The 26,232-nt window shown below is 41.3% G+C and overlaps 1 protein-coding gene across 1 annotated transcript in view; it reads right to left on the bottom strand.

Moving 5' to 3' along the window:
- Nucleotides 1-26,232, bottom strand: part of LOC144685059 (mucin-6-like) — a 264,923-nt gene that overhangs the window by 211,639 nt on the left and 27,052 nt on the right. Inside the window, exons 6-9 of the mRNA XM_078549593.1 lie at nucleotides 15,754-15,892; nucleotides 13,231-13,335; nucleotides 3,510-3,582; nucleotides 401-531 (exon numbers count right to left, since the gene is read on the bottom strand). Of these exons, the coding sequence (XP_078405719.1) occupies nucleotides 401-531; nucleotides 3,510-3,582; nucleotides 13,231-13,335; nucleotides 15,754-15,892 (448 nt within the window). The remainder of the gene's footprint in view (nucleotides 1-400; nucleotides 532-3,509; nucleotides 3,583-13,230; nucleotides 13,336-15,753; nucleotides 15,893-26,232) is intronic.

Below are 26,232 nucleotides of genomic sequence, written 5' to 3' on the forward strand. Positions count from 1 at the left end.
CAGCAACAAGAAGAAACAACAAAAGATTCCACACTACAGAAAATGGTGGAAACCATCAATGAAGGGTGGCCTGATTCAATCCAGCATGTCCACCAATACGTTTTGGCCTTACCAGGATGAACTAGGCAGCTCCCGGGAAGTCACTTTTAAAGGCAGGCAAGTCATCATACCAGAATTTTTGCAACAAGATACTCTTCAACAACTTCATCACTCACAGTTGGGCATAGATCAGATGAGATGACTCACCGGAGAGACAGTCTATTGGCCGGCCATGAACAATGACATTGAAGTCGTTGTCAAGAAGTGCGAGGCATGTCAAGAGCATATGTCAAAGCAGCACAAAGAACCACTGATTCCACATGAAGTTCCTACCCATGCTTGGTCCAAAATCACATCCAACCTCTTTCGTGTCCATGGCCCTGGCTTCATCATCATCGTCGACTACTTTATCAAATGCCTCATTATTCGACAATATGTCAAACACAACTGCCCCGCACACCCTAAGTGCCATTTTCAGTTTATTTTGCATGCCTATAGAGATCATTACAGAAAACGGTCCACAATTTACTGATAAACCATTTCAGGATGCGTGAGAGAATTGGAATATCAATCAAATTACTTCTCATTACCCTTGATCTAACGGCCTAGCTGAGCGTAAGATTCACATGGTGAAATCCCTAATTCTCAAATGTAGACAGACCAAGCAAGATCTACACATTGCAGCATTACACCTGAGAGCAACACCTTTAAGTGCAACTATTCCATCACTGGCAGAGCTCATGTTCAGCAGACTACTGCATACCAATCTAACTATGCTCACCCATTCTACTCTCTCAGAAACTAGAGAACAGCTTTTAAAACTGCAAGAGAAGATGACCAACGTACATGATATAAATGGAGATACAGAATTGCCAAGTTTGCACTTGGGAGAACAAGTTCACATCCAGGGACCCATAGAAGGTCCATAGCAACCAGCCGAGGTGACTAGTGTCCAGTGGTGTGCCACAGGGATCTGTGCTGGGTCCCCTATTCATCATTTATATAAATGACATAGATGACTATGTGGGGGGTAGGATTAGTAAGTTTGCGGATGACACAAAGATTGGCCTCGTGGTTAACAGTGAGGTTGAGTGTCTTGGGCTACAGGAAGATATAGACGGGATGGTCAAATGGGCAGATAAGTGGCAGATGGAATTTAACCCTGAAAAGTGTGAGGTGATACACTTTGGAAGGGATAATTTGACAAGGAAGTATTCAGTGAATGGCATGACACTAGGAAGTTCTGAGGAGCAAAGGGACCTTGGCGTGTGTATCCATAGATCTCTGAAGGCGGAGGGGCATGTTAGTGGGGTGGTGAAAAAGGCATATGGGACACTTGCCTTTATCAATCAAGGCATAAATTACAAAAGTATGGAGGTCATGTTGGAGTTGTATAGAACCTTGGGGAGGCCATAGCTGGAGTACTATGTGCAGTTCTGGTTGCTACATTATAGGAAGGATGTAATTGCACGGGAGGGGATGCAGAGGAGATTCACCAGGATGTTGCCTGGTATGAAACATTTAAGTTATGAAGAGAGGCTGGATAGACTTGGGTTATTTTCGTTGGAGCAGAGAAGACTGAGGGGCGACCTGATCGAGGTGCACAAGATCATGAGGGGCATGGACAGAGTGGATAGGGAGCAGCTGTTCCCCTTAGTTGAAGGGTCAGTCATGAGGGTACACAAGTTCAAGGTGAGAGGCAGGAGGTTTAGGGGGGATGTAAGGAAAAACTTTTTTTATCCAGAGGGTGGTGACGGTCTGGAATGCACTGCCTGGGAGGGTGGTGGAGGCGGGTTGCCTCACATTGTTTAAAAAGTACCTGGATGAGCACTTGGCACATCATAACATTCAAGAGTATGGGCCAAGTGCTGGTAAATGGGATTAGGTAGGTAGGTCAGGTGTTTCTCACGTGTCGGTGCAGACTCGATGGGCTGAAGGGCCTCTTCTGCACTGTGAGATTCTGTGATTCTGTGACTAGGATCTGTTTAAAACCAAGGTCAGCTCCTCAATCAGCATGAGTCCTACTGCATTGAGGACTAGGTCCCAAATGCAACAAGGAACAACATCCAAGAATGACAATCCCATAGATCACTGTAAGCAATTAAGGACACCTCTAGTCAAGGTTACCATTAAGAGATCTGGGCATGCCAGCGGATTACCTTTATGTTTTGGACACTCATAGATTCATCTGTTCTATCCACTTACATAATAATAACTAAACATGAACAGGTATTGTAAATAGTTATTCTTCTTTGGAAGGCAGGGGATATATTAAAAAAAGGGGGATGTTGTAATATGCCTTTAAGAATTGCAGCATGAACCAGTTTTAGTTTCACTTTTGCTTTTCAGCAAAGCATACACACAGCTCTACAGCTCTGGTGTCTTCAAACTTTATATCTCTATATAAATGTTCCCACATGCCTAGTTTCAATAAATGAACCCACAACGTGTTTACACAATCCTTTATGAGCAATTGGTGCCTTTATATCATTCTAAAAAACATGACAATTGATGGAGGCAACAGAGGTCTCGCCCACTGGCTGAAGGTTCAGCAAAAGTCTCTTAATACCTCGTGTCGCCTGCCAAGTTAAGTGCAAATCAGGTCCTGAACTGGTTTGCGGCAGGCCTTCCCTGGGAAATATCACTCCTCAAGAGCCACCAGCCAATCAGGAGATGGCAACTGTGCATTGCTTGGGAGCACCAGTGGCAGTGGTAGCAACTGCAGTAATGCACCAGTCCAAGGCCCAGGATTGCCAAAGGACCCAAAGGACAGGTGAGTAATGGCGGGAAGGGGGTCACGGGGTAGTGGTGATGGGGAAGGGAGTTGGCGTCAGCAGCAAGGGGGGAGGGTGGTTCTCAGTAGCCCCATTCCCTCCTCTTCCAATATGTCCCTTGATCAGGCACTGATGGCCTTTAAATGAGCAACCCCACCTGTAGGCCCGTAAGCAACCCTAACAAAGTTTGTTTCTCAAGCTTCCCGTGTGACAAGTCCCCCGTCTGCAACTGGTTAAACACCAGAGGCAGCAGGATGAAGCCTTTAAGGGCCTCAATTGGCGACAAGGTGGGAAAACCATCCACGAGCCTTAATTGGAGCAGAGGCAGAAAGATGGCGGGGTCCCCACCCATCACTCTCCCACCTGATTAAATGCACGCCCGCTACCAAACTCACCACTTGGGAGGGTATTAAAGTACACCCAGAGTTTCTGCATTAATCAACAGGTTATGTTAAATATAACAACTAGTCTCTTAATGATAATTTTTGTCTGAGCATACATCTGAATGAGATATGGAAACTGATCGAAAGTCAAAACAAATATCTATCCTCTCTGATTACACTTTGCTCAGTCATTGCATCCAACGGATAGAGATATGGGCTTTATCCAAAATTAGATCCACAAGATCAGTTTAGTACACATGCAAAAAGAGGTACAATCAGACACTAAACATTTTTAATACAAAGATTACTTTACCATCTTCATAGGGTAACTTCGTGAGTTTATTGTTGACTTCTATTGTACCTTGCTGGGAAATTATGATTTTTGTCTGTGGAAAAGAATAAAATAATCAAATAACAGAAATTGGAAGACTACCTTCAATTGATATATCTGAATGCAACTGAATGTTGTCAGCAAGTGAATGTATAACATTACAAACTGAATACTGAGTTAACACCTAACATAATTGTTCAGCTACCCCTCATATACAACATCACCAAAGCTAAGCCAAATCAACCGACAGGCATATTAAAATAATCAGGCAAAATGTTCAACTTGCCAAGCAGGTGTAAAACCGGTATTGTGGGTCAGCTGACTGTTAAAGAAACTGCCTGAGATTAATTTTCATGGAAATGAAAATCATACGATTTCTAGGCAACCAATCCACAATGTCAGTTTTATTTCCACGTGGCTATTTGAAAATCCAACCCATAAAATGAACAGGGCAAAGGATTAAAGCTCTTTATTAGCTAAACAAAGGAGGTTTAAGGATGAGGGTTATTATATGTCAGCTATTACAAAGAGTACTTAAAGCAAAATACTGCAGGTGCTGAAAATCTGAAACAAAATAATAAAAACTGGAATCATTCAGCAGGTCACACAGCATTTTGCTATAGAATCTTTCCTCATAACAGAACAGGAAGGCTTCCCACTCCTGAAACATCCACCAAACCCTTTGATCTGTACAGTCTTTTTAACATTTTCTCTGATCATTTTGTACTCTAAGGAGACAACAATCAGTTTATTTCAAGATAAATGGAAACTATAGTCACAGTGCAAGTTCACACCACCTGTAAATGCAGGAAGGTGGAGTTCCCTTGTACATACCCCTACAGATGGAGGAATTTGCTCGTTGGTCTGCAAGTGTTAATGAAATTTTGAATGATCAAAAAGAACTAGGGTATTGTCATTTACCATCTACCAGTGTGAGTTAAGAGGTACGTTGGATCACTGAGCTATATTTAAACTTTAAGTTCTAAACTTACAAAGCTGGCTACAATTAATGCACAGAACGATCAGTACAAAGTCACATTTCAAGATATCTGTACTGTGGATGACAATCTGCCATTATCTATGAATAAGCAGTGGTAGACTCCATTGTTTCACTTTCATATATACAGCTTACCCAGGGCAGAATTTTACACTTCGCGGGCGGATGTGTGCCCAACCTCTCTGCGTACAGGGAGCTTTCTCTCAGCGCTCACCCGCGCCCACATTGACATCATCGCCTGCCCTCCTCCCACCCCCATCCTGGCAGCACTGACCTTTTCAGCATGCGCTTCACACTAGCTGGCTGTTAAATGGCCAGCCAGCGTGAAATCACAGTCGGGGCCCAATCGTGGCAGGCGGTTTGTTTCCTGGCCGATCCAGGGCCCGCCAATCATGCCCGCCCGCCAAGCTGAAAATTCAGTCCTTGGGGTCTATCAATCCAGAACACTTGGTAAAGTGACCAGTTATTGCAGAAGAGACCGTCATTGAACATATCAAGACTCTGCATATTTACATCAATCTGGAAGAATTCAGAACAGCAATGAAAGAAATGAAAAATGGCAAAGCAGTGGGATCAGATGAGAAACCAGCAGAAGTATGGACTTGCCTAGGTGAATATGGAGTCCATGCCCTCAAAAAGCTACTCAATTGTGTTATTGTAAAAGAGAAAATTCCAAAGGCATGAAGGCAAATCGTTTTGGTAGCAATATTCAAAGGAAAGGGAGACATTTAAGGTTGCAAAAACTACCTTGGAATTAAACTCCTACCACGTAATTTCAAGATATGGGGGAGAATAATGGACCAGAAACTGAGGAAAAATAGTGGAAATCCATGAAGGTCAGTTTGGATTCATGCGCAGAAGAAGCACCACTGCTGCCATTTTCATTTTGAGACAAGTAATTGAGGAATATCAGGAAGGCCAATGCAAAATGAAGGTTGTATTCATCGATCTAGAGAAGGTTTATAACCGGGTGCCTACGGAGGAAATCAGGAGATGTGCTAAAATGCACGGAGTCCTTGAGAAGTACGTATGGTTTTTACAGAACATGTACAAGGAGTGCCAGATAAGAGTAAGAAGCAATGTGGGATAGCAAGAGTTTTGAAGTGAAAGTTAGATTGCACCAAGGATCGGCACTGAGTCCCTTCCTCTTCCTGATTTTCATGGATGTTCTAACTGAGCAAGTGAGACAGGAAGTGCCATGGTCAATGATGTTTCTTAATTACATGATGATGGGAACATGACCGAATGTCTGGAGATCTGGGGCAAAGAGCTAGAAGAAAGGGGTACGAAGATCAGTAGATTAAAGACCCATTTTGTGGGCCATCAGTTTGAGCCTAGGGAAGAGGATTGGAGTGAAGGTGTAAACATTATGGGTGAATGCTTGGAGAAGGTGAGTAGTTTCAAGTACCTGGGGTCAGTGGTGACAGAAGATGAAAGCATGGGAATGGAAATTAATCAACGAATTAGCTCTGGTTGGAATAATTGGAGGAGGCACAGTGAAGTGTTATGTGATAGAAAAGTGTTGATGTAAGTGAAAGGAAGAATTTTCAAGACAGTTATGAGGCTGGCCTTGTTTTATGGCACATAAACTCAAGCAACATCAAGGAGAGAGGAAAAAGGACTGAATACTAATGAGTTGTGGATGTTGAGATGGATGTGAAGTAAGGAGAAAGAAGAAAAGTACCTCAGGAGGACAGTGAGGATTGTGGAAGCATTGAAGAAAGTAGCCAAGAAGCGATTGGAATAGTATGGTCATCTGTTGCGGAGACCGAGAGCCAGAGAGCGCTGGAGAAAGCGAAATCGAGAGAGATTGAGAGAAAGAGTGAGAGAGAGAGACAGAGAAAATGTGGTGAGGCAAGTGACGGAGATGAGACTGCCAGAAGAAGGAGAAGAAGAAGGCCTAAGGCCAAATAGAAAGATCTAATAGCAAAAGGCTTAAATGCAATGGGACTGGAAGATGAATGGGTGGCTGACAGGAAGAAATGGAGAAGAGTGATCAACCAGCATTATAGCGACCCCAAGTAAAATGGTGAAGCTGAAAGAAAAGGAGAGTTTACCAGGTTATCTGAATTATTTGAAAATGCTGCATCCTGCAGAGTTTTGCGACTGGACTATCATACCTCCGTCCATGTAGGAATAGAAGCGGGAGGACTTTACAGATGGTGGGTGGGACCTGATTCTGGGTTCCTATCCCCAGTCCTGTTGCCAGCAACTCTTAGCGAGATAAAGATGCGGGAAGTGAGCCCATATGCAGCACTCTTGCCCTTGCTGGCTCCATTGGAGAGGTGGGCATTTTACACCCCCGCAATTTTGATGCCATCAGGCCGACTTCTGAAACAGACTTGGTTCACGGAACCTGAGGTGTCACGAGCCTTGGTCTGGAGTCAGGAACCTTTGACAGACAAGTTCAAAAAATGTTGACAACCTCAATTGATAATGTAATGCTGTATAAATTAAAAATGTTTTAATACAGTGATTGACAGGGCTTTGTTCTCAAAAGGTAAATGAATATTAAACTAACCTGCATTCTGTGGAAATGTGCTCAGATGCATTATAGCACATGATCCAATGGAATAAAGTGTTTATCTACATTGTTATTCAGATTTTACTGTGTCGGTAATTCCCTGTAACTTAATTTTTTTCTTTGATTGACAGCTCAGACATCAAAGGTTGAACAAATGTCTTAGCTCTTTCAAAGACTTCAAAGGTTTTAATGTTTATAGCCCTGGCAGCTTTCTTTATACAGCTGTGCAATGGAATCCCATTATGAATGTTTGACTGTTCCAAGCCCCAATAATGGATTCGGCTCAGCAGGGGTGTGGACACAGTCATACTGGATTACTGGGCATGGGGGCAGGGGGGTGTGAGGAGATTGGGAGTGAGTCAGTGAGCATGGGGAAGCACTGAAGGGTGAGGGGTATGAAGGTTGGGTATGCATGAGAGGTCTGATGGGGTCATGCGGGACATGGAGCGATGAGATGGGATCATGTGGGTAAGGTTTTAGGGGGTCTCACACTCAGCTAGCAACCTTGGTCGATGTCCCAGGGAACCAAGGCCCATCTGCCCATCATTGTTTCTGTTTCCGCCCTGCTTCTGGGGGCGGCAGCCCCAACAGCAGCCAGCCCCTGGCACAACATGATGAAAATAGCATGGGTGGGCACTGCCAGGCAGGAAGTGGGATCGTGAAATCAAGAAACAGCCTGACTCACAACTCCCACCTTGAAGATAAAAATCCAGGCCTTTCTGCCTATGTACTTATGCCTTTGCCAACAACTTGGTTGGGATTTTTTGTGCCTGGTGGAGAGTGGACAATATGGCGCGATCAGTTTCACAACGGCGTAAAATCAGTTAGCAATTGTCCGCTCAGCCCTCCAATGGTGCGCTGCGTTTCCCGCCATCGGACGTCAGGAACCTCATTGTAATACATCTGCATATCATAATTAGGCCAACCTGCCAGAATTTTCCAACCCCCCTGCCCCCCCGCCCCCGCTGGATCGCCCACCCATGTTGGTGGGAAAATGCGATGACGTGTCTCACAACAGCACAGAAGTGATGTGCACCTGGTGAGCTGCACTTCACTCGGGACTTCAAGGTTTGTTTGCCTACATTGCTTCGGTCAGCACTCGTTGTCATCAGCGCCAGGCTTCACAGACAGAACCACATAACTCTTAGGTGGGGGATCACAGTCAGGTCTCTACCTACCAGATTAGCTATATGTGGGTGGCTTTTCAATGGCTGCAGGGCTAGGGATTGCTTGGCGAAGGAGGGAGAGGTGGCCTCAGGCAAGGCAAGAGGCTGCAGGACAAGGGCTGTACTGGGGAAGGAGGGTAACCCAAGGTGTGTGTGGGGTGTGTGACCTGTGCAAGTGGCCTCAAGATGGTGAGGGCTGAGGAGGCAGTCTCCAGAGGAGATGAGGCCAGATGGACATGTGAGGGTATGTGTGTGAGAATGGGTAGTGATGTCCTTTGAGCTGGCAGTGAGTGAGATGCCAATGAATGTGTGATGGGCTTGAGTGTGTGAGTTTAGAGTGATGAGATGGTTGTCTTATCCTGGCTGCACGGATGACATCACTCAACCTCATCCTGCATTGGATGGCCAACCCCTTCTGTGCAGCATTGGCACTGATCACCACTGCCACCGCCTCCCAAGCCTGGTTGGTCGCGTCACTGCCCATCCTACAGCCGGAGCTGGGGATAGAGGACATCATGGCAGGCCTGCACAACGTCCAAATGTCATCCAGTGGCGTGTCACTAAACTTGGAGGCTGTAGTCTTTTTGCCTTTTGTGGACATCCTTCCGACAGTGGAAGCACCGAGTTGTGTGCGTGTGCCTGGGCTTTAAATATGGCGCCCGGCGTGATGAAGAGGCGAGGTGATGGTGTGGCAGGCGAATGAGAGCCCACCCGCCATCGAAACGGTGTGTTTCCAGGAACGCATACCTAATGCGGCGGGTTTGGGATGATACAGCACAAAAACCCACCACATCGTTTTACCTGCCCGCTACCGTACTTCGTGCAAATGTGGGACGATTCCACTCTTTGTCTTGAAATGCACCAATTTCTTAAAATTAGGTTATGAGTGTCAGAATTGTAATAACTTTGGTAACATTATCTGTAGATATGACAAAACTGCATATATTGATCAAACACATTCATGAGGTGTATGTATGGATTTTCAATAGTCATTTGATAAAGTGCATTGGAAGCTGGTTGATAAAAATGAGGCACATGGTATTAAAGGGAGTGCAATAGCTGGATAGGAAGTTAATTAAAAGACAGAAAACAGAGAGTTGTGATTATTAGACTAGAAGGATATAAGCAGCAGTTTCTATCATGAGTCAGTATTAATGCAATATCCCCCTCAACACTTGTAACTGAGCTGGTATAGGGAGCACAGTGTCAACATTTGCTCCTGGCATGATAGGACGACATGTAGTTAACTTTGAAGAGAACTGCACGTGAATATAGTTTTGTAGGTTGGGCATATAAATTTCACATTAAATTTAATGGAGAGGAATGTGAGGTGACTCTTCATACTTTAAATGGTAAAACTTTAAAAAGGGGTAGCAAAAACAAAAAGCTGATATGAGTAAAAATGATCATGAAACTGTTGGAAAATTCGAGGTATCTTTAATTGGCATCACCTAATATCCAATCCCACATCAACATGGCATGATTACATAGTATATTGTATTTGAAAACTGTTCAAAACAGTGATTTTATGCATCCACTCAATAGTAAAATGTAAAATTGGGCAAGTGCTTTATATATTTTTTTTGTTCATTGGATGTGGGTGTCACTGGCCTGGCCAGCAGTTTTTGCCCACCACTAATTGCCCTTGTTCAGAGGCATTTAAGAGTCAACTTCATTGCTGTGGGTCTGGAGTCACATGGAGGCCAGACCGAGTAAGGGTGGCAGATTTCACTCCCTAAAGGGCATTGGTGAACCAGCTGGGTTTTTACCACAATGGTTTCATGGTCATCATCAGAGTTTTAATTCCTATTTTTATTGAATTCAAATTTCACTATTTGCCGTGGCGGGATTCAAACCGAGGTCCCCAGAGCATTACTCTGGGTCTCTGGAATACTAATCCAGTGACAATACCACCATGCCACCCTGCCACAAGTTTGCAAAGAGGATTAAGCTTGTCTATCTCAAATAGATAACAATATTTTTTTTCTCACCTTTACTCTCAATTGTTATTGCATTGTGCTGCACCAGAATAAAGCAAAATATGTAAATGAAAACACATATTCTATTACAATAACTGAGATGCCTGAAGCAACTGACTGGAATGCTCTGTGGAAATGAATTAGGTCAGCAACTATACAACAGTGAGAAACGGCTCACCAGTAGCTTGAACTTGATGCAGATGCGGATTAAAGTCAGAAAGCTACGATGTAGTGATTTATTTTTATACAAACATGGAGCAGGAATAGGCCATTCAGTCCCTCAAGCCCACTCCACCATTTAACTAGATCATGCCTGATCTGATAGTAACCTGAAATCTGCAGCCCACCTACCACCGATAAGCTATCACCCCTTTGCTTACCAAGAATCTATCCACCTCCGCCTTAAAAATATTAAGACCATAAGACATAGGAGCAGAAATTAGGCCATTCGGCCCATCGAGTCTGCTCTGCCATTCAATCATGGCCGATAAGTTTCTCAAACCCATTCTCCCGCCTTCTCCCCGTAACCTTTGATCCCCTTACCAATCAAGAACCTATCTATCTCCGTCTTAAATACACTCAATGTCCTGGCCTCCACAGCCTTCTGTGGCAATGAATTCCATAGATTCAGAGTCTGCTTCCACCGCCTTTTCAGGGAGAGAGTTCCAAAGGCTCATAACCCTCTCCGTGAAAAAGTTTTGCATCATATGTTTTGAACGGGTGACCCCTTATTTTTAAACAGTGACTCCTAGTTATAAATTCTTCCACAAGAGGAAACATCCTCCCTGTAAAGACCTCTCAGGATCTTATATGTTTCAATCAAGTCACCCCTTACTCTTCTAAACTCCAGCAGATACAAGCCTAGTCTGTCCAACCTTTCCTCATAAGACCACCCACCCATTCCAGGTTTTAGTCTGGTAAACTTTCTCTGAACTGCTCCCAACACATTTACATCCTTAAATAAGGTGACTGATACTGTACACAGTACTCCAAATGTGGTCTCACTAGTGCCCTGTACAACTGAAGCATAACCTCCCTGCTTTTATGTTCAATTCCCTCTGCAAAAAATTATAACATTCTATTAGCTTTCCTAATTACTTGTACTTGCATACTGTCACGATTTACTGGGGATAGTGTGCTGTAATATCAAACCGCACTGCTCCCTGAGCCGTGACAAATGTGAAAAGTTTAACCAAGCCACCAGATTGCCCCAATTCTACCTAACTGTTTAATTTAGGATAACAGAATTCGAGCACCAGATTTGTAAACTTAATAAGTAAATAACTGTTTATTGAACAAACTGTCTTTAACTGGTGGCAAAAGAAAGAAATATGAACTGCTAATTTCTAATACTATAACTTAAACTCTACCCCTTCTTAAATCCTTATACACACCCACACACAAGACACTTAAGGTACACAAAAACATGGATTTTAAGGGTGGGATAAAACAGTTCAATAGCACCAATCTGGAGGACAGGATTAGATGGGTTGATTTTGATCGATGTCTTCCAAATTCCTTTCAGTTCTTTGATGATGACACAAGGTGGTTTTCCAGCACTTTCAGCTTTTAGTTCACTGTTTGAGGACTTGCTTTTCAATGTTTCTAACAGTGGTTTTCCCCTTTTCCTTTTTACAGGGGTTTCCTCAGAGAGAGAGCAGGTTATAGAGATATGAGGAAAAGAGATTTTTAGGTGTTTTCTCTTTGCAGGCTAGGAGCTATTCTATTGCACTGCTCTCACACAAACCCTGGCCCGGAGCCAATTAAAATGCTTGATCCAGGACTCCTTTCCATCGCCATCCTGTCTTTCACGGCACACTCTGTTCCAGGACTGCAACATTGTATATATCTCTCATCCTGTTCCACTGGACATGTCTTTCAAACTCTAGGCATTATAGCTTTAAATCCACAATCCAACAGAAATAGAGAAAAATAAAAAGGATATGTTCTTTACAATACTAGCTTTTTGTGATTCATGCACTAGGACACCCAGGGCCCCCTGCAATCTCTCACCATTTAGATAATATGCTTCTCTTTTATTCTTTCTGCCAAAATGGACAATTTCATATTTTCTTACATTATACTCCATCTCCAGATCTTTGTCTACTCACTTAACCTTTCTATGCCTCTTTGTAGCCTCCTTATGTCCTTTTCACAACTTACTTTTCTACTTATCTTTGTGTCATTAGCAAATTTGGCAATCCCTTCATCCAAGTCATTTATATAAACTGTAAACAGTTGAGGTCCCAGCACTGATCCCTGTGGCACGCTACTTGTTACATCTTGCCACCCTGAAAAAGACCCATTTATGCCTATTCTCTGCTTCCTGTTAGCCAACCAGTCTTCTTTCCATGCTAATATGTTACCCCCTATACCATGAGTTTTTATTTTCCACAATAATCTTTGATGTGGCGCTTTATTAAATCTCTTCTGGAAACCTGGAAAAATAATTCTGAAAAAATACAGTACATCCACAGCACATGTTACTTCCTCAAAGAACTCCAATACGTTGGTTAAACATGATTTCCCTTTCACAAAACCATGTTGATTCTGCCTGATGACCTTGAGCTTAACTAAGTGCCCTGCTATAGCTTCTTTAATAATAGCTGCTAACATTTTCCCTACAACAGATATTAAGCTAACTGGCCTTTAGTTTCCCGCTTTCTGTCTCCCTCCCTTTTAGTATAAAGGAGTTACATTTGCTATCTTCCAATCTAGTGAGATCTTCCCCGAATCTAGGGAGTTTAGGAAAATTAGAACCAATGCATCAACTATCTCACTAGAAACTTCTTCTAAGACCCTAGGGCGAAGTCTATCAGAACCCGGGCTCTTGTCAGACCGTAGCTCCAATAATTTACTCAGTGCTACTTCTCTGTGACTATGATTTTCCTGACTTCCTTCCCCAATTCCGTTTCCTGCTTTATAGCTGCTTTTTACCACATAAGAACAGTAAGAAAGCTCATTTAACTGTAAGACATTTTTTGTTCAAAATGGAAGCATGTGCTAGAGTGTTCATGAAACCAAATGTGACACTTACCTGATTGGTAGCATAGATTATGCTCGTTAGCTGTGTTTCTGAATATCTAACACCGCATTTATCAAATACTGCTTCAATCGTGCCATCGTCTAGCATCTTAACACTCTGCAGCACAGAAAAAAGCATCAATTAGTAACTCATGACCAGATGAATAAAATTACTTCCTCCAAAACATATGTCCATTATATAGCAAAAATATTAATGAAATTAACTCAAACAGTTTTATTATAAACCTATTGCAGCTTCTTTATTATGTTGATAGGCATGCCAACTTCTGCTGCAGTGCTTTTGTACCATTGGAATTATAGGGTTGTGTTTATATTGATTCAAGTATGAGTGATGTCATTGGGTTCAATGTAAGCATTTTCTTCTGGTGCTAGTGAATACAGTACGCCAAAACAGATGGAGGAAGTTAGGATGACATAACAAATCTGTACCCAATGTTTCCTCGACTTTCCACCTGCAATTTAGGTGCACTACTGAATCCAAAATAGGAGAACTTCCCCTTGAACTGATGATCTTTGGAAAATTTGGTTAAGCTTTCTCCCCAAGCTCCTTCATTGAACTCAGGTGCTTATTACCAGGGCCGACTGATTTTTATACTTTTAGGGGATATTTGTCATTTTTCCTGCTGGGATATAGCAGATCAACTGCCCATTTACACTTCACCTTTTTTTATTTTGTTTTGTAGAACAGATGGCCAATATCCCTTTGCCCATTATCTGTCTGGTAGTAAAAGTGAAATTTCATCCTTCATCTCAATAACTTTTTAAATACCGTTCTGTAGTAGTCCATGCCCTCTTCGGAGATTCCTCCAAAGCCTCTTCCACAGTAAAAACTGTCTAAGTTTTTCTTAAGCACCTAGTTCATTTCATCAATCCCAAATATGCAAAGACCACCTTTATCTCAAAATTGTCCCACTCTTTAACTGTTCTTTAAATAATGTGCTTAGACCATTGCTATTTATGTCAAGTGTTCTTTCATGATTCCTCAGCCTTTCTGATATATATAGTAGGTTCCCCAAACCGAATTACTGCATTCATTCCTGAGTACCGCATCTCATTGAGGATATTCTGGACTTGGAGGGGACACAGCACAGAGCCAACAGAATGATACCAGGTTAGAAGGTTAAATTATGTCCACAGGTTGCATAAACTTGGCTTGTATTCCCTTGAGTTCGCATTGAGGGATGATCTAATTGAGGTGTTCAAAAGATTTGATGGGATAGATATAGATGAGCTATTTATTTTGATGAAGGAATCAGGAATGTGGGAACATAACCTTAAATTATAGCTAGGCAATTCAGGAGTGAAATCAGGAAGCACTTTTTCACCCAAAGGAATCTGGAATTAATTCCCTGAAAAGACTTTTGAGGTAGAATGATACATTTTCGTTACGTAAGGGTATGGAGGACTATGGAGCTGATATGAGTAAGTAGAGTTAAGATACAGATCAGCCATGATCTAATTGAATGGCAAATCAAGCTCAAGGGATTATTGTGCAGCTTTTTTCTGTTTCTATGCTCCCTTTGTTTCCCTACTGTAACAAAACAGGATCCTGTCAATCCTGAAGATATCCAGTGAACTCATCTTATTTTTTCATACTTGAAATTTATTGAGCAGTCAAGTGGCTAATAGCTACATTGATATCTGTGATTGTGAGTGAAAAATATGTGTTAATATTAATAAATTATTAATTAAAAAATATACTAATAATATTAATTAATATTAATAATAATTATCACATGGGCTACAGGGGTTCAAGAAGGCAGCTCACCACCACCCTCTCAAGGGCAATTAGGGATGGGCAATAAATGCTGGCCTAGTCAGCGACACCTACATTCCATGAATGAATAAAAAAAGATCCATTTTTTTTCCCCTTGGTCCTCCGCACTGGTTCTGTTCAGGAATCTAAATAAAGTATTTTTGATTAAAGAAAGATAAACATCCCCAATTATCATTACCTGAAAGATTTCATTGTGGTCTGTAACTAGTCTTAATTTCTCAACTGATTAAATTCAAAATATTCTGAGTCACAAGTGACATAGTCAAATCTTGAAATAAGAATCAATACCACCATGCACTGAAGGGGAGAGGTGAGGGTAATTGTTTTTAAGGGAATAGTACTCAAAAGCATTATAATTATGGTTCTGAGTAAAATATCCAGTCAGTGAATTTCCATGAGGGTTCAGTCCCAAGACCTTAGGGTTATGCCATTTTTCCAATGTTTCCCTGACTTTTTCTGCTGAAGTTACTGTGGATGAGCACCATTTAATTAATTTTTAAAAAATTATAATGATTATGGCAATAAAGAATATACTTCAACCCAAAAGCATATTAAATTAACATTTTATCCAACCTAGTGCTCTAAAATAAAAGGGGGAAAAAATGCAACAGTTGGAAATACAGAGAAATAGGGGCTGCAAACACAAATGGCACAGCTTTTCTCTCTACAAATGCTAACTTACTGTATAGTTCCAGTATTTACTGATTTAAATACACTGTTTGAAAGAACAAATCTTACTTTAACAAGCAGGTACGTGCAGACTCCATGGAATCGGTACTGTTTTGAATCAAACGTGGTGACAAATGAGCCCCCTTCAAGAGAACATTGGCCTGGACACGGCAGATTGATGCAATTCCATTTTCCCATAAAACACGTGCTGTACAAATAATAGTAGAATTTAATTCATATAATTCACAAAAAATGATAGTATTTTTAGAGAAGAATGCTGACTAATCATACTTTATATTGTGGTTCATGCTCTGGCTCGATTACCAGTGTAGAATTACTCTTATGATTCGCATCCGCATATCTACTAGAGAAGTGCTGATTACTAAAGTGAAAATCAACACCTACCCCCACTGTACTCCATGAGAATCTATTTACACCAACTGGTATAAAGGGCCAATTTTGCTGAGCAAATAACAATGGGTGAACAACACTTGCCAGCACCTTGTCATAAGGGATACCCCTTGAATTATGAATTATCACAAGTTGCTGGCCAATTTGTGCCACTCTACCATTAGCTTTTCCAAAACGGGCACTCCACTCTTAACCTCCCCATTTTCAAGAACTTGCTATATTTGCATATTAATTCCCATTAAATGCAAAACAGAAACTTAACATAAGAACAGAAGAAATAGGAGCTGTGGTAGGCCATTTGGCCCATCGAACCTGTTCTGTCATCCAACAAGATCATGGTTGATCTTTTACCCCAACTCCACCTTCCCCCACTAACCACATATTTCTTAACTCCCTTAGTACCCAAAAATCTGTTAACCTCTGTCTTGAATATACTAAACACTGAGCAATCACAGCTCTCTGGGGCAACAACTCCAAAGATCCACAACTCTTTAAGGAAGAAATTTCTCCTTATTTCAATCCTAAATTGTCAAACCCTCATTCTGAGACTGTGAACCCATGTTCTAGACTCCTCAGCAAGGAGGATCCATTTTCTCTGGATCTACCCTGTCAAGTCCATTAATAATTTTATGTTTCAATTGGCTCTAATTCTTCTGAACTCCAGGGATTACAGACCTAATCTACTCAATCCATCCTTATTGTACAATCTCCGCATACTAAGAACCAGTTTTGTGAACATTTATTATGCTCACTCTAGGGAAAGTATGCCCTCCCATAGGTAAGGGGATTCAAACTGTACAATGTACTCCAGGCGTGGCCTCAACAATGAGTAGTTATAACTGTAGTAAGACATCTTTACTCCTATACTCCAATCCTTTTGTAACAAAAGCTAACTTACCATTTGCCTTTCTAATTGTTTTTTTTTATTCTTTCATAGGATGTTGGCATCACTGGATAGGTCAGCATTTATTGCCCATCCCTAACTGCCCTTGAGAAGGTAGTGGTGAGCTGCCTTCTTGAACCACTGCAGTCCATGTGATGTAAGTACACTCACAGTGCTGTTAGGGAGGGAGTTCCAGGATTTTGACCCAGTGACAGTGAAGGAATGGCGATATATTTCCAAGTCAGGATAATATGTAGCTTGGAGGGGAACTTGCAGGTGGTGGTGTTCCCATGCATCTGCTACCCTTGTCCCTCTTGGTGGTAAGGGTCATGAGTTTGGAAGGTACTGTAAAAGGAGCCCTGATGAGTTGCTGCAGGCCATTTTGTAGATGGTACACAATACTGCCACTGTGCATCAGTAGTGGAGGGAGTAAATGTTGAAGGTTTGGATGGGGTGCCAATCCTGTCTATTGATGTATCTGCATTTTAACTTTCTGCAATTCATATATAAGGACATACAAATCCCTCTAAATGTCAACATGTCCCAGTCTCTTATCATTCAAAAAAATTGTCATTTTTATTTTTCTTACCAATGTGGATAACTTCAGACTTGCTACATTGTATTCCACATGCCGTGTTGTTTCCCAGGCATTCAATGTGTCACTATCCCTTTGTAGCCTCTTTGCGCATTCCTCGCCTTTCTTTCCCATTTAATGTCCCATCTATCTTTGGTTGTTGGATACATTACACTCAGTTTCCTCACCTGAGCCATCAACAGGTGAGGTCCAAGTGCCGATCCATGTAGTGTTATAAATTCAATGCTCACTCACCGAGTAAAGGACGCTAAAGCCAATCTTTCTTTACCATAGGTTTATTCACAAAACCCAGAGAGTATAGGTACAAATTCCCTCTTCCTCCGATGCCCCCCCCATACCCCACACAGGTGGAAACTGATTCTTATATATACTTAAGAATAATGCCCTAACCGTTTCCCAGTTAATAACAGCTGGTCTCACTTACAATTAGAGCATGCACTGCATTGTAACAGGATTGCAACATTAACAAATTTTCTTCTTCCTAAAATTTCCAAGTACACATTTACAGACAAAATTTTTTTAAAAACTTGAGAAATGAATCATACACTCTCAGGACTCACATCATGAGTTATCCTTCTATGACTCTCAATAACTTCTCAATGGAAGCATTTCTTTTGGTAAAACAATTAGACAATTGATGACTTGCATCTACCCATTTGAGTTTGGAGATTTTCTTTTTCTCCAACATTTGTTTCAGACTCGCGATATCAATTCTTAATCTCTTCTTATTCACACACTTTGTGGAGTGCACATTATCCCAAAGGGAATGATTGTTTATATAATACTGTATTATTACAGTTTCTTCAGCATCTCCCTGATGTGGAATTTCCCCTAATATCTTTGATAAAAAGAGTGCCATGTCAACTGCCTCAACAAGTGTGAGAATCCCAGCAACCAGGATACGTTTTACTATTCTCCTTATTTTCTTGGCTTCCCAAGCCAAGAAACAACATTTCCCACTTTCTCCCATATGAAACATCATAAAATCGGCTGCACTCAAAAAGGTTCACACGAGAGGCATCACTAAAAAGAAACAATTTTATAATCTTAGGGTAAGTCAAAGATGGAAATTTCAGCACACATTTAGTTTTTTTTAAATGTTTTGTTCACCCGTAAAATGTCCTCAGCCTTTGGATGTTTAATGACAGTACTCAGCTCTAAGACATCAAAACTCGCATCTGGCCTTGTCTGTGTACCCGGCCAATTCAATTGTCTAGTTAGACTTCACAGCTGCTCTGTCCCAGCTTTAGAAGCATTTGCATCTTTTTGTGAGTACCTGGCATGATTGACTGTGGTAGGGTTAATACATTCTAAATAAGATTGTTGATGTAAAGTAACATCAGACCCATACTGCCTTATTTCCAACCCAATATATTTAAAGGCCCTGGAAGCCTGACTCCCAACCTTAAATGCTGTTCTAATCCTGTCAATAACATTGTTTTGGAACTCACTAGTGCCACCCCATAGGAAGTCATCAACATGCACCATAAAGATGCCCATGAGTTTCCCACCATGGTACCAATAAAACATGGTAGGATCTGCCTTCAGACAAAGACAACTTTAACAAAACTGATCCAACTGAAAAGTGCCATACTCTGGAAGCAAATTTAAACCACAGACAGACTTATATGACTTCCAAAGTCTTCTTTCTACACCCAGAGGGAAAAAAACAATACAAACTGGGAAATAAGAATACTGGTCCGAACTGGTCTTGTATATCTTAAAATCGAACACCAGTAAAAAAAGCACTGGGAAATGAGAGTACTGGTCTGAGCAGCTTTTTCCTTCTGGCACTTCCTTAGGAAGTTGGAGAAACACTTGCCCCTTTGGAGCTGATGCCCCTTCTGACTTGCACTTCCAAGAAAAAGTTGCTAAAACGCCCCAAAAAAAATTCAAAATTACCTTCCTAGCTGTGAGCAAGACCACTCTGACCTCTTTATCCCCTAAGCATTCTTCAAATCTGGGGCCAATAACCTAGCCTTGGCCTTATAAGTTCCAGCTGATAGGAATTTTTTTGTGCAAATCCATCTATGTGATAATGCTGGCTGACCCCTATCTGGGACCACTGAATACACACTAAGCTCTCTTCAACAGCCTAATTCTTTCTGTTTAGACTCCTGGATGGCTTTGTTCCCTAATCTGTTGGCAGCTAAAACATGTCTCGGGCATGGGGACTTCTGTTCCTAGTATTTTGTCTGGATGGTTCTACATTCTCCATTCCACTGTGGCATCTAGCCAAACTGTGACCTCAACTTGCCTGTTGAAGTCTTTCTGGGATACTACTGTTAGATCCCCTGTATATCATATCTGAGGCCCTTTCCACTGTACATGAACATTTCTTCAATGGGGATTCATCGCCAGACCCATTACTGTAACTAGAGCTACGCTTCATTTTTTTCCAGTCTCATATCCCATTCACCCAGTCCATGGCCTTCACTGCTTGTCCATCATCCTGGACATTCAACCAATTCTGATATTTTCCAATGGATTTCGCTGCCTGTTCCACTATTGTTGCATCCCTACAGTTATTCGATCCTTCCGGATGGTACAACACATGGGAAACCACTTTGTGCAGTTGGCCTCTAGACAAAATAGCCCTTTCCTGTTCAACATGATCATTTTCTCAACTGGCATCTAACCTCTGATCTATCATACTTTGTCACTCTGGCTCTACCCTACAAAATATGTGAGAATGTGGTGCACAAGGTGCTTCGTCATTCACATCGTCAGTATCTGAAAATTTATAATTCATCCCAATGACCCGTGAGGAATGGGCTTTTGTTTGATTCCCATGTTGGATAATCACTGTTTTTCCCTCACATTCTATAACTTTCCCTGGGTCTTTCTATTCTTTACGCCCCTTTCTCTTGTAATAAACCAGATCACCGGAAATAAAGTCTATTTTAGACGGTCTAATGCGATGTCGCAATGCTCTCTGATTTTTTCCGAAACTTCAGTCCTGATGAATGCATTACATGCAGGCAGGAAAGCTTTTAAGTGGGCAGAAAATATAGAACTAATGGTAGCTCCTTCTAGTCAGGGGGAGTATCAGAGAGCAGCAAAGGCAACTTCGGATTCCTTCCATATACCAATTGGTACAAAGTATACCCCCATCTGCAAAGAAATCTTAGCATGTACCACTCATGCTAACAATATTTACAACTTGCAAGCCGGTTGGTCAGCCAGTATCTTACACAACATCTCGTCAATTACTGTGTGATTCCTCTCACAGAAGGGCTCTCAGCCGTAGTATTCAAATTCTTGCTCGTACTGAAATTCATCATTTGCAAATTCTCCTCCATTATCTGTCAAAAAATTCATTGGCGTTCCTAGTCCAGTACCAACCTATTTTTCCATGTTCTTGTCTACAATGGTCTGTTTGTCCTTGCCAGTTATCACCATAGATAGGCTGAATCTTGTTTCCTTATCCACAAAGTGTAACAAAATAAATCTCGATCCATTGGCAAGAATCTAATGATGTAGTGGCTCTGGACCTAAAGGTATGGGACAAGGAAGACTTACAACAGGTGCTGGTGTCATCCGATATTTGACACAAATGTCACACTGAGATGTAATTTGCTCAATAAGAGTTTTGAATTCTCAATCTACTACTCCAGCATCCCACAGCAGAGCTTTTAATTTCTGTGCCAAAGGATGTGAAAATTATCTATGTAATTTCTAAATAATTCTTTTCCTGTCAACCAAACTCTTATCCCCGAAATCAACAATACTGCCTGAACTTCTCGACAAGACACATCTGGTTTCCTCAATGGTCTGCAATAATGCCCTGATTGAATGAAATGTAAATCCACTACTTTCCCAAATATAAGTGCCTTGTCAATTTCCATATCTAGTTTCTCCTGTGCTCTTTTCATTGAGGGCTTGCTGGACAATAAAGGTATCTCACTGGAGACTACATCAGAGCTAAAGAAGAGACTTATCCCAGCTATCTTGATTGTGATGACCACTCCTTTGAAAGACTTTAGCGTATTGTCCCCAGTCCTAAAGCAGGTGGAGCTTTCATACTCTTTAACCTTATCCCCATCTTCCTTGTCAAGTGATTCCAAGTAACAATTGCGCCAATACACTGTAGAGGTGCAACCGCTATCCAACAGTGCAGCTGAACGAATCAATGCTCAAATGCTCATCACTGGACTCCAGCTTCCAGTAACCAATACAATTCCTTCAGGCCAGTCATCCTCATCATTCTCAGCATCCGAATTGTCGGATTCATCTTTATCTCAAAGACCTGATTTTTGTGCTTCAGCCAATTCATTCCATAATGATATTTGGAATCACAACGAAACCACCTGTTAATCGTTTCCCATGAGTTTCCAGAGTTAAAGCGCCTATGGACACCATCCCAGGTCCGCTTGTCTTGATTCTCAAATTGGCTAAAAGTGCAACCCTCTTCAGGCTGCCTATCAGCAACCCCATCTTTGCACTAATGTTTCCATCTTGAAATTCAACAACCATGGAGTCCTCCATTCCTTGCATCACTGCAGAGTTGCCTGTGTTTGACTGAAAGTAACTAGAAATAATTGCTTTCTAAAAAATGTATTTTAGGGCAGGAGCCTTTTGGTGTAAAAGAGAATCCTTTCCATGAAATTAAACCCCTGTCAGCACCAGAAGTCTATCTATATTCAAAATCTGCACACAATCCAGTAACCTGAATGCAAGCACAGACTTAGGAATCTCAAGGTCAAATTTTGTCAATCTCTTACACAATCTATCAAAGTTCATATTATACTTTTCTATAGACTGTCTTAAATTTACCTGCATGTTGCTTACAACCGATCCTAGGCTAAATGGCTTATTGTTCCTGGATTGCTCCCTTTCCTCCTTTCTTAAACAGCTGGATTCTGCAATACATATATCGAGGGCTACACAAGATTTTCATAGAATCATAGAACAGTTACAGCATAGAAGGAGGCCATTTGGCTGTCATGTCTCCGCTGGCTTTCTGCAAGAGCGATTCACCAAGTGCCACACCACTGCCATTTCCTCATAGTCCTGCATTGTTTTTCCTTATCTGATAATGATCCAATTCCTTTTTGTATGCCATGATTGAATCTGCCCCCACCACACTCTCAGGCAGTGCATTCCAGATTCTAACCACTCACTGTCTAAAAAGGTTTTCCTCAAGTCACCATTTCTTCTTTTGCCACTTACCTTAAATGATGATTACCTGAAATTATGATTTTCAATCCTTCCAACTATGGGAACAGTTTCTTCCTATCTACTCTGTCCAGACCCTTCATTATTTTGAATATCTCTATCAAATCTCCTCTCAACCTTCTCCTCAGCAAACAACACCAGTTTCTCCAATCTGTGTAACTGAGGTTCCTCATCCCTGGAACCATGCTCACAGATCTTTTCTGTACCCTCTCTAATGCCTTCACATTCTTCCTAAAATGTAGTGCCCAGAACTGGACGCAATGCTACAGTTAAGGCTAAAAAGATATCTTGTACAAATTAACATAACTTCCTTGCTTTTGAACTCTATGCCCCAATTATAAAGCCCAGGATCCAGGATGCTCTCAAACAGTCCTACCACCTTCAATGATTGAGCCATGTACTACCACCACCCTCCTCCCCCGCTCCTGCACCCCCCTTTAGAATTATACCTTTTATTTTATATTGTCTCTCTATGTCCTTCCTACTAAAATGAATCAATTTGCACTTCTCTGCATTAAGTTTCATCTGCCCATTCCACCAACTATGTCCTTCTGAAGTTTACCACTGTCCTCCTCACAGTTCACAATACTTCCAAACTTTGTGTCAAACACAGATTTTGAAATCGTGCCCTGTACAACATGGTCTAAGTCATTAGCATATATCACAAAGAGCAGGCATTCCAATACCGACCCCCTGGGAAAGTCCACTATAACCTTTCCTCCAGCCAAAATACAACTGATCACCACTACTCTGTTCCTGCCATTCAGCCAATTTTGTATCCATGCTGCTGCTTTCCCTTTTATTCCATGTACTCTAACTTTGCTCGCAAGTCTGCTGTGTGACATTTTATCAAACAACTTTTGAAGCTCATGTACACCACATCAAAGACATTACTCTAATCTATCCACTCCATTACTGTCATGAAGAGATATTAATGTATATAATGTTATTGGAAATTATTATTAAGTAGAGGTTTAGTCTGTGTGTGTGTTAATTTGATTAAAGCCAGCTAGTCTGGGTGCTTTGATGTATAGTAGTTTTGAGAATTAAACAGTAAGGTAGAGGGTATGTTTGCATTTTGTTGAATAGAAGTGGTGAGACTGCAAGATGACATTGACAATTGCTAAGACTTGCTGGGAGTAGAAGATATAACTCTGATTGGGTTGCAACAAATAACCAAGAGTAAGTTAACAGAGTTGGCAGATAAGTTGAAATTGGGGTTACCTGCGGGGGCCAAGTAATCAGATACGATTAGAAATATAGCACAGCATCTACAGTTGGAAGTGATACCTGACACTAGCAAATGTCGATGAATTACAGTGTGGTGAAAAAGGCTATCTTGAGTTTATGAGTGGGTTCCTGAAGCATACAGGCATAAGTTTAGGAATATGACAAAACAGCCTGGGCAAACTTATATTAAGTTTGAAAGAGGAACACAAAGTAATTTTGACGGGTGGATATGGGCGTTAAAAATAGAGACAATGTATGCAGCTCTTAGGGAAGTAATTCTTTTGGAAGAATTTAAAGATTCAATCCCTTCGGTAGTGAGAACTCATATGGAGGAACAGATTCTGTAAGACTAACAGCAGAGATAGCTGATGATTATGAGTTAATTAATTGAGCTAAACCTTTTTTCATCATACTTTCAAATTGGAAAAGGATAAAAAGTGGGAAGGTGAAAGGAAGGTAGGTAGTCAGGGAAGAGAAGGAGCAGTTGGAAGTTCCCAGGAAGCTTTTTCTCCGAATAAAAAGGAAGGTGCTGAAGGTAGAAGTGACAATCGAAAATTGAGGTGTTTTCATTGTAATAAAGTGGGGCACATGAAGTCAGTGTGTTGGAAATTGCAGGAAAAAAATCTGCTGGAATTATTAGGGTACAGGAAAGCTCTGGAAGTAAAAGTACTGTGGGTTCTGAGGTTCAGGCACAGGAGAAACCAGTGGTTTGTGAACAGCTGAAACAGGGAGAATCAGTGAAAGGTAAAAAAGTGGGAATGTGTTCAAAGTTTACTCAAGAGAATTCTGAGGAGCAGGTTGCAGAAATGTTTAAAGACTTTGTATGTGAAGGGAAAGTCTTTCCACGTGTCCAGGGTGGAGTAGATAAAAATGTCAAAATTTTAAGAGACACAGGGGCCAGTCAATCCTTAATGTTGTGGGGTAGTGATATTTGTTGTTCAAAGGGAGTATTACAGGAGCAGGTAATAAACAGTGGGGTTCATGGAGATGTTAAATCTATTCCGTTGTGGAAGGTAAATTTAAAGAGCAAATGGAGAGCAGGTGAAGTTATTGTTGGAGTTATGTAAAATTTGCCCATTGCAGGGGTTCAATTTATTCTGGATAATGATATAGCTGGAGGACAAATGTGGGCGATGCCTATGGTAGTTGAGCAGCCTGTAGAAGTCTTTTCAACAGAGGTGTGACAGAAGGAATATCCTGGATTGTTTGCTGATTGTATTGTAACAAGATCAAAGGCTCATAGGGAAGAACAAGAAAAACAAGAAGGGCAGGTAGTTCAAAGGCAAGAAGGATGTGTCAAAATCTAATTAGCAGGCACTGTATTTGATAACATTGTTCAGGAGGAAAGAATACAGGACAATTCAGCTGAAGTGTTTAACTCAAGGAGGTAAGTGGAGTTACAGAAAAATATTTTGCAATTAAAGCAATTATATCAGAAAGCTTATTCAGAAACGGAAGCAAAATGTATTCCAGTATGTTATTACCTTCAGGGAGATATTTTAATAAGAAAATGGAGGTTGGATCGTGTCTCAGCAAATGAAAACTGGAGTGAGGTGCATCAGATTGTTAGGATATAGAAATGAAATTCTGAGGATAGCTCATGATATTCCAATTGGGGGACATTTAGGAATTTGGAAAACACAGGAAAAGATACAGAGGTTTTATTTAGCCAGGATTGCACAGGGATGTAGTCAAACTCTGTAGAACCTGCCATACATATTAAGTAACAGGAAAACCACAAGCACTGATTAAGCCGACATCTTTAAACCCAATGATAGCATTTGAAGAACCTTTTACGAAGGTCATGATTGATTGTGTAGGACCCCTCCCTAAGACTAAAAGTGGAAATCAGTATTTACTGACAATAATGGAATACCAGGTTTCCTCAAGTGATACCTTAAGAAATATTAAGAAGATTGTGGAAGAGTTATTTCAATTTTTTTACAACATATGGTTTACCTAAGGAAATACAATCAGTTCAGGGGTCAAATTTCATGGACAGAATTTTCACAAGCGTCCCGAAGCCACCACGCACCATCGCGATATTTAGCTGGGCGGGTGGGCGATGAAGTTCGACACACACCCAGCATTAATTAATGGGCTAGTTAAGGCCCTTAACTCGGCAATCAACGCCGATTTTCAGGCACCCGTGCGATCTTCAGGTTGGCGCACGGGTGCAACAGGCAGGCGGGTAAGAGACTTTTTAATAAAACTCATCCACGGGCAGGATAAGAGGGCTCAGTGGCGTAGT

The sequence above is a fragment of the Cetorhinus maximus genome, chromosome 9 (assembly GCF_964194155.1).
Source record: "Cetorhinus maximus chromosome 9, sCetMax3.hap1.1, whole genome shotgun sequence".
NCBI lineage: Eukaryota > Metazoa > Chordata > Chondrichthyes > Lamniformes > Cetorhinidae > Cetorhinus > Cetorhinus maximus.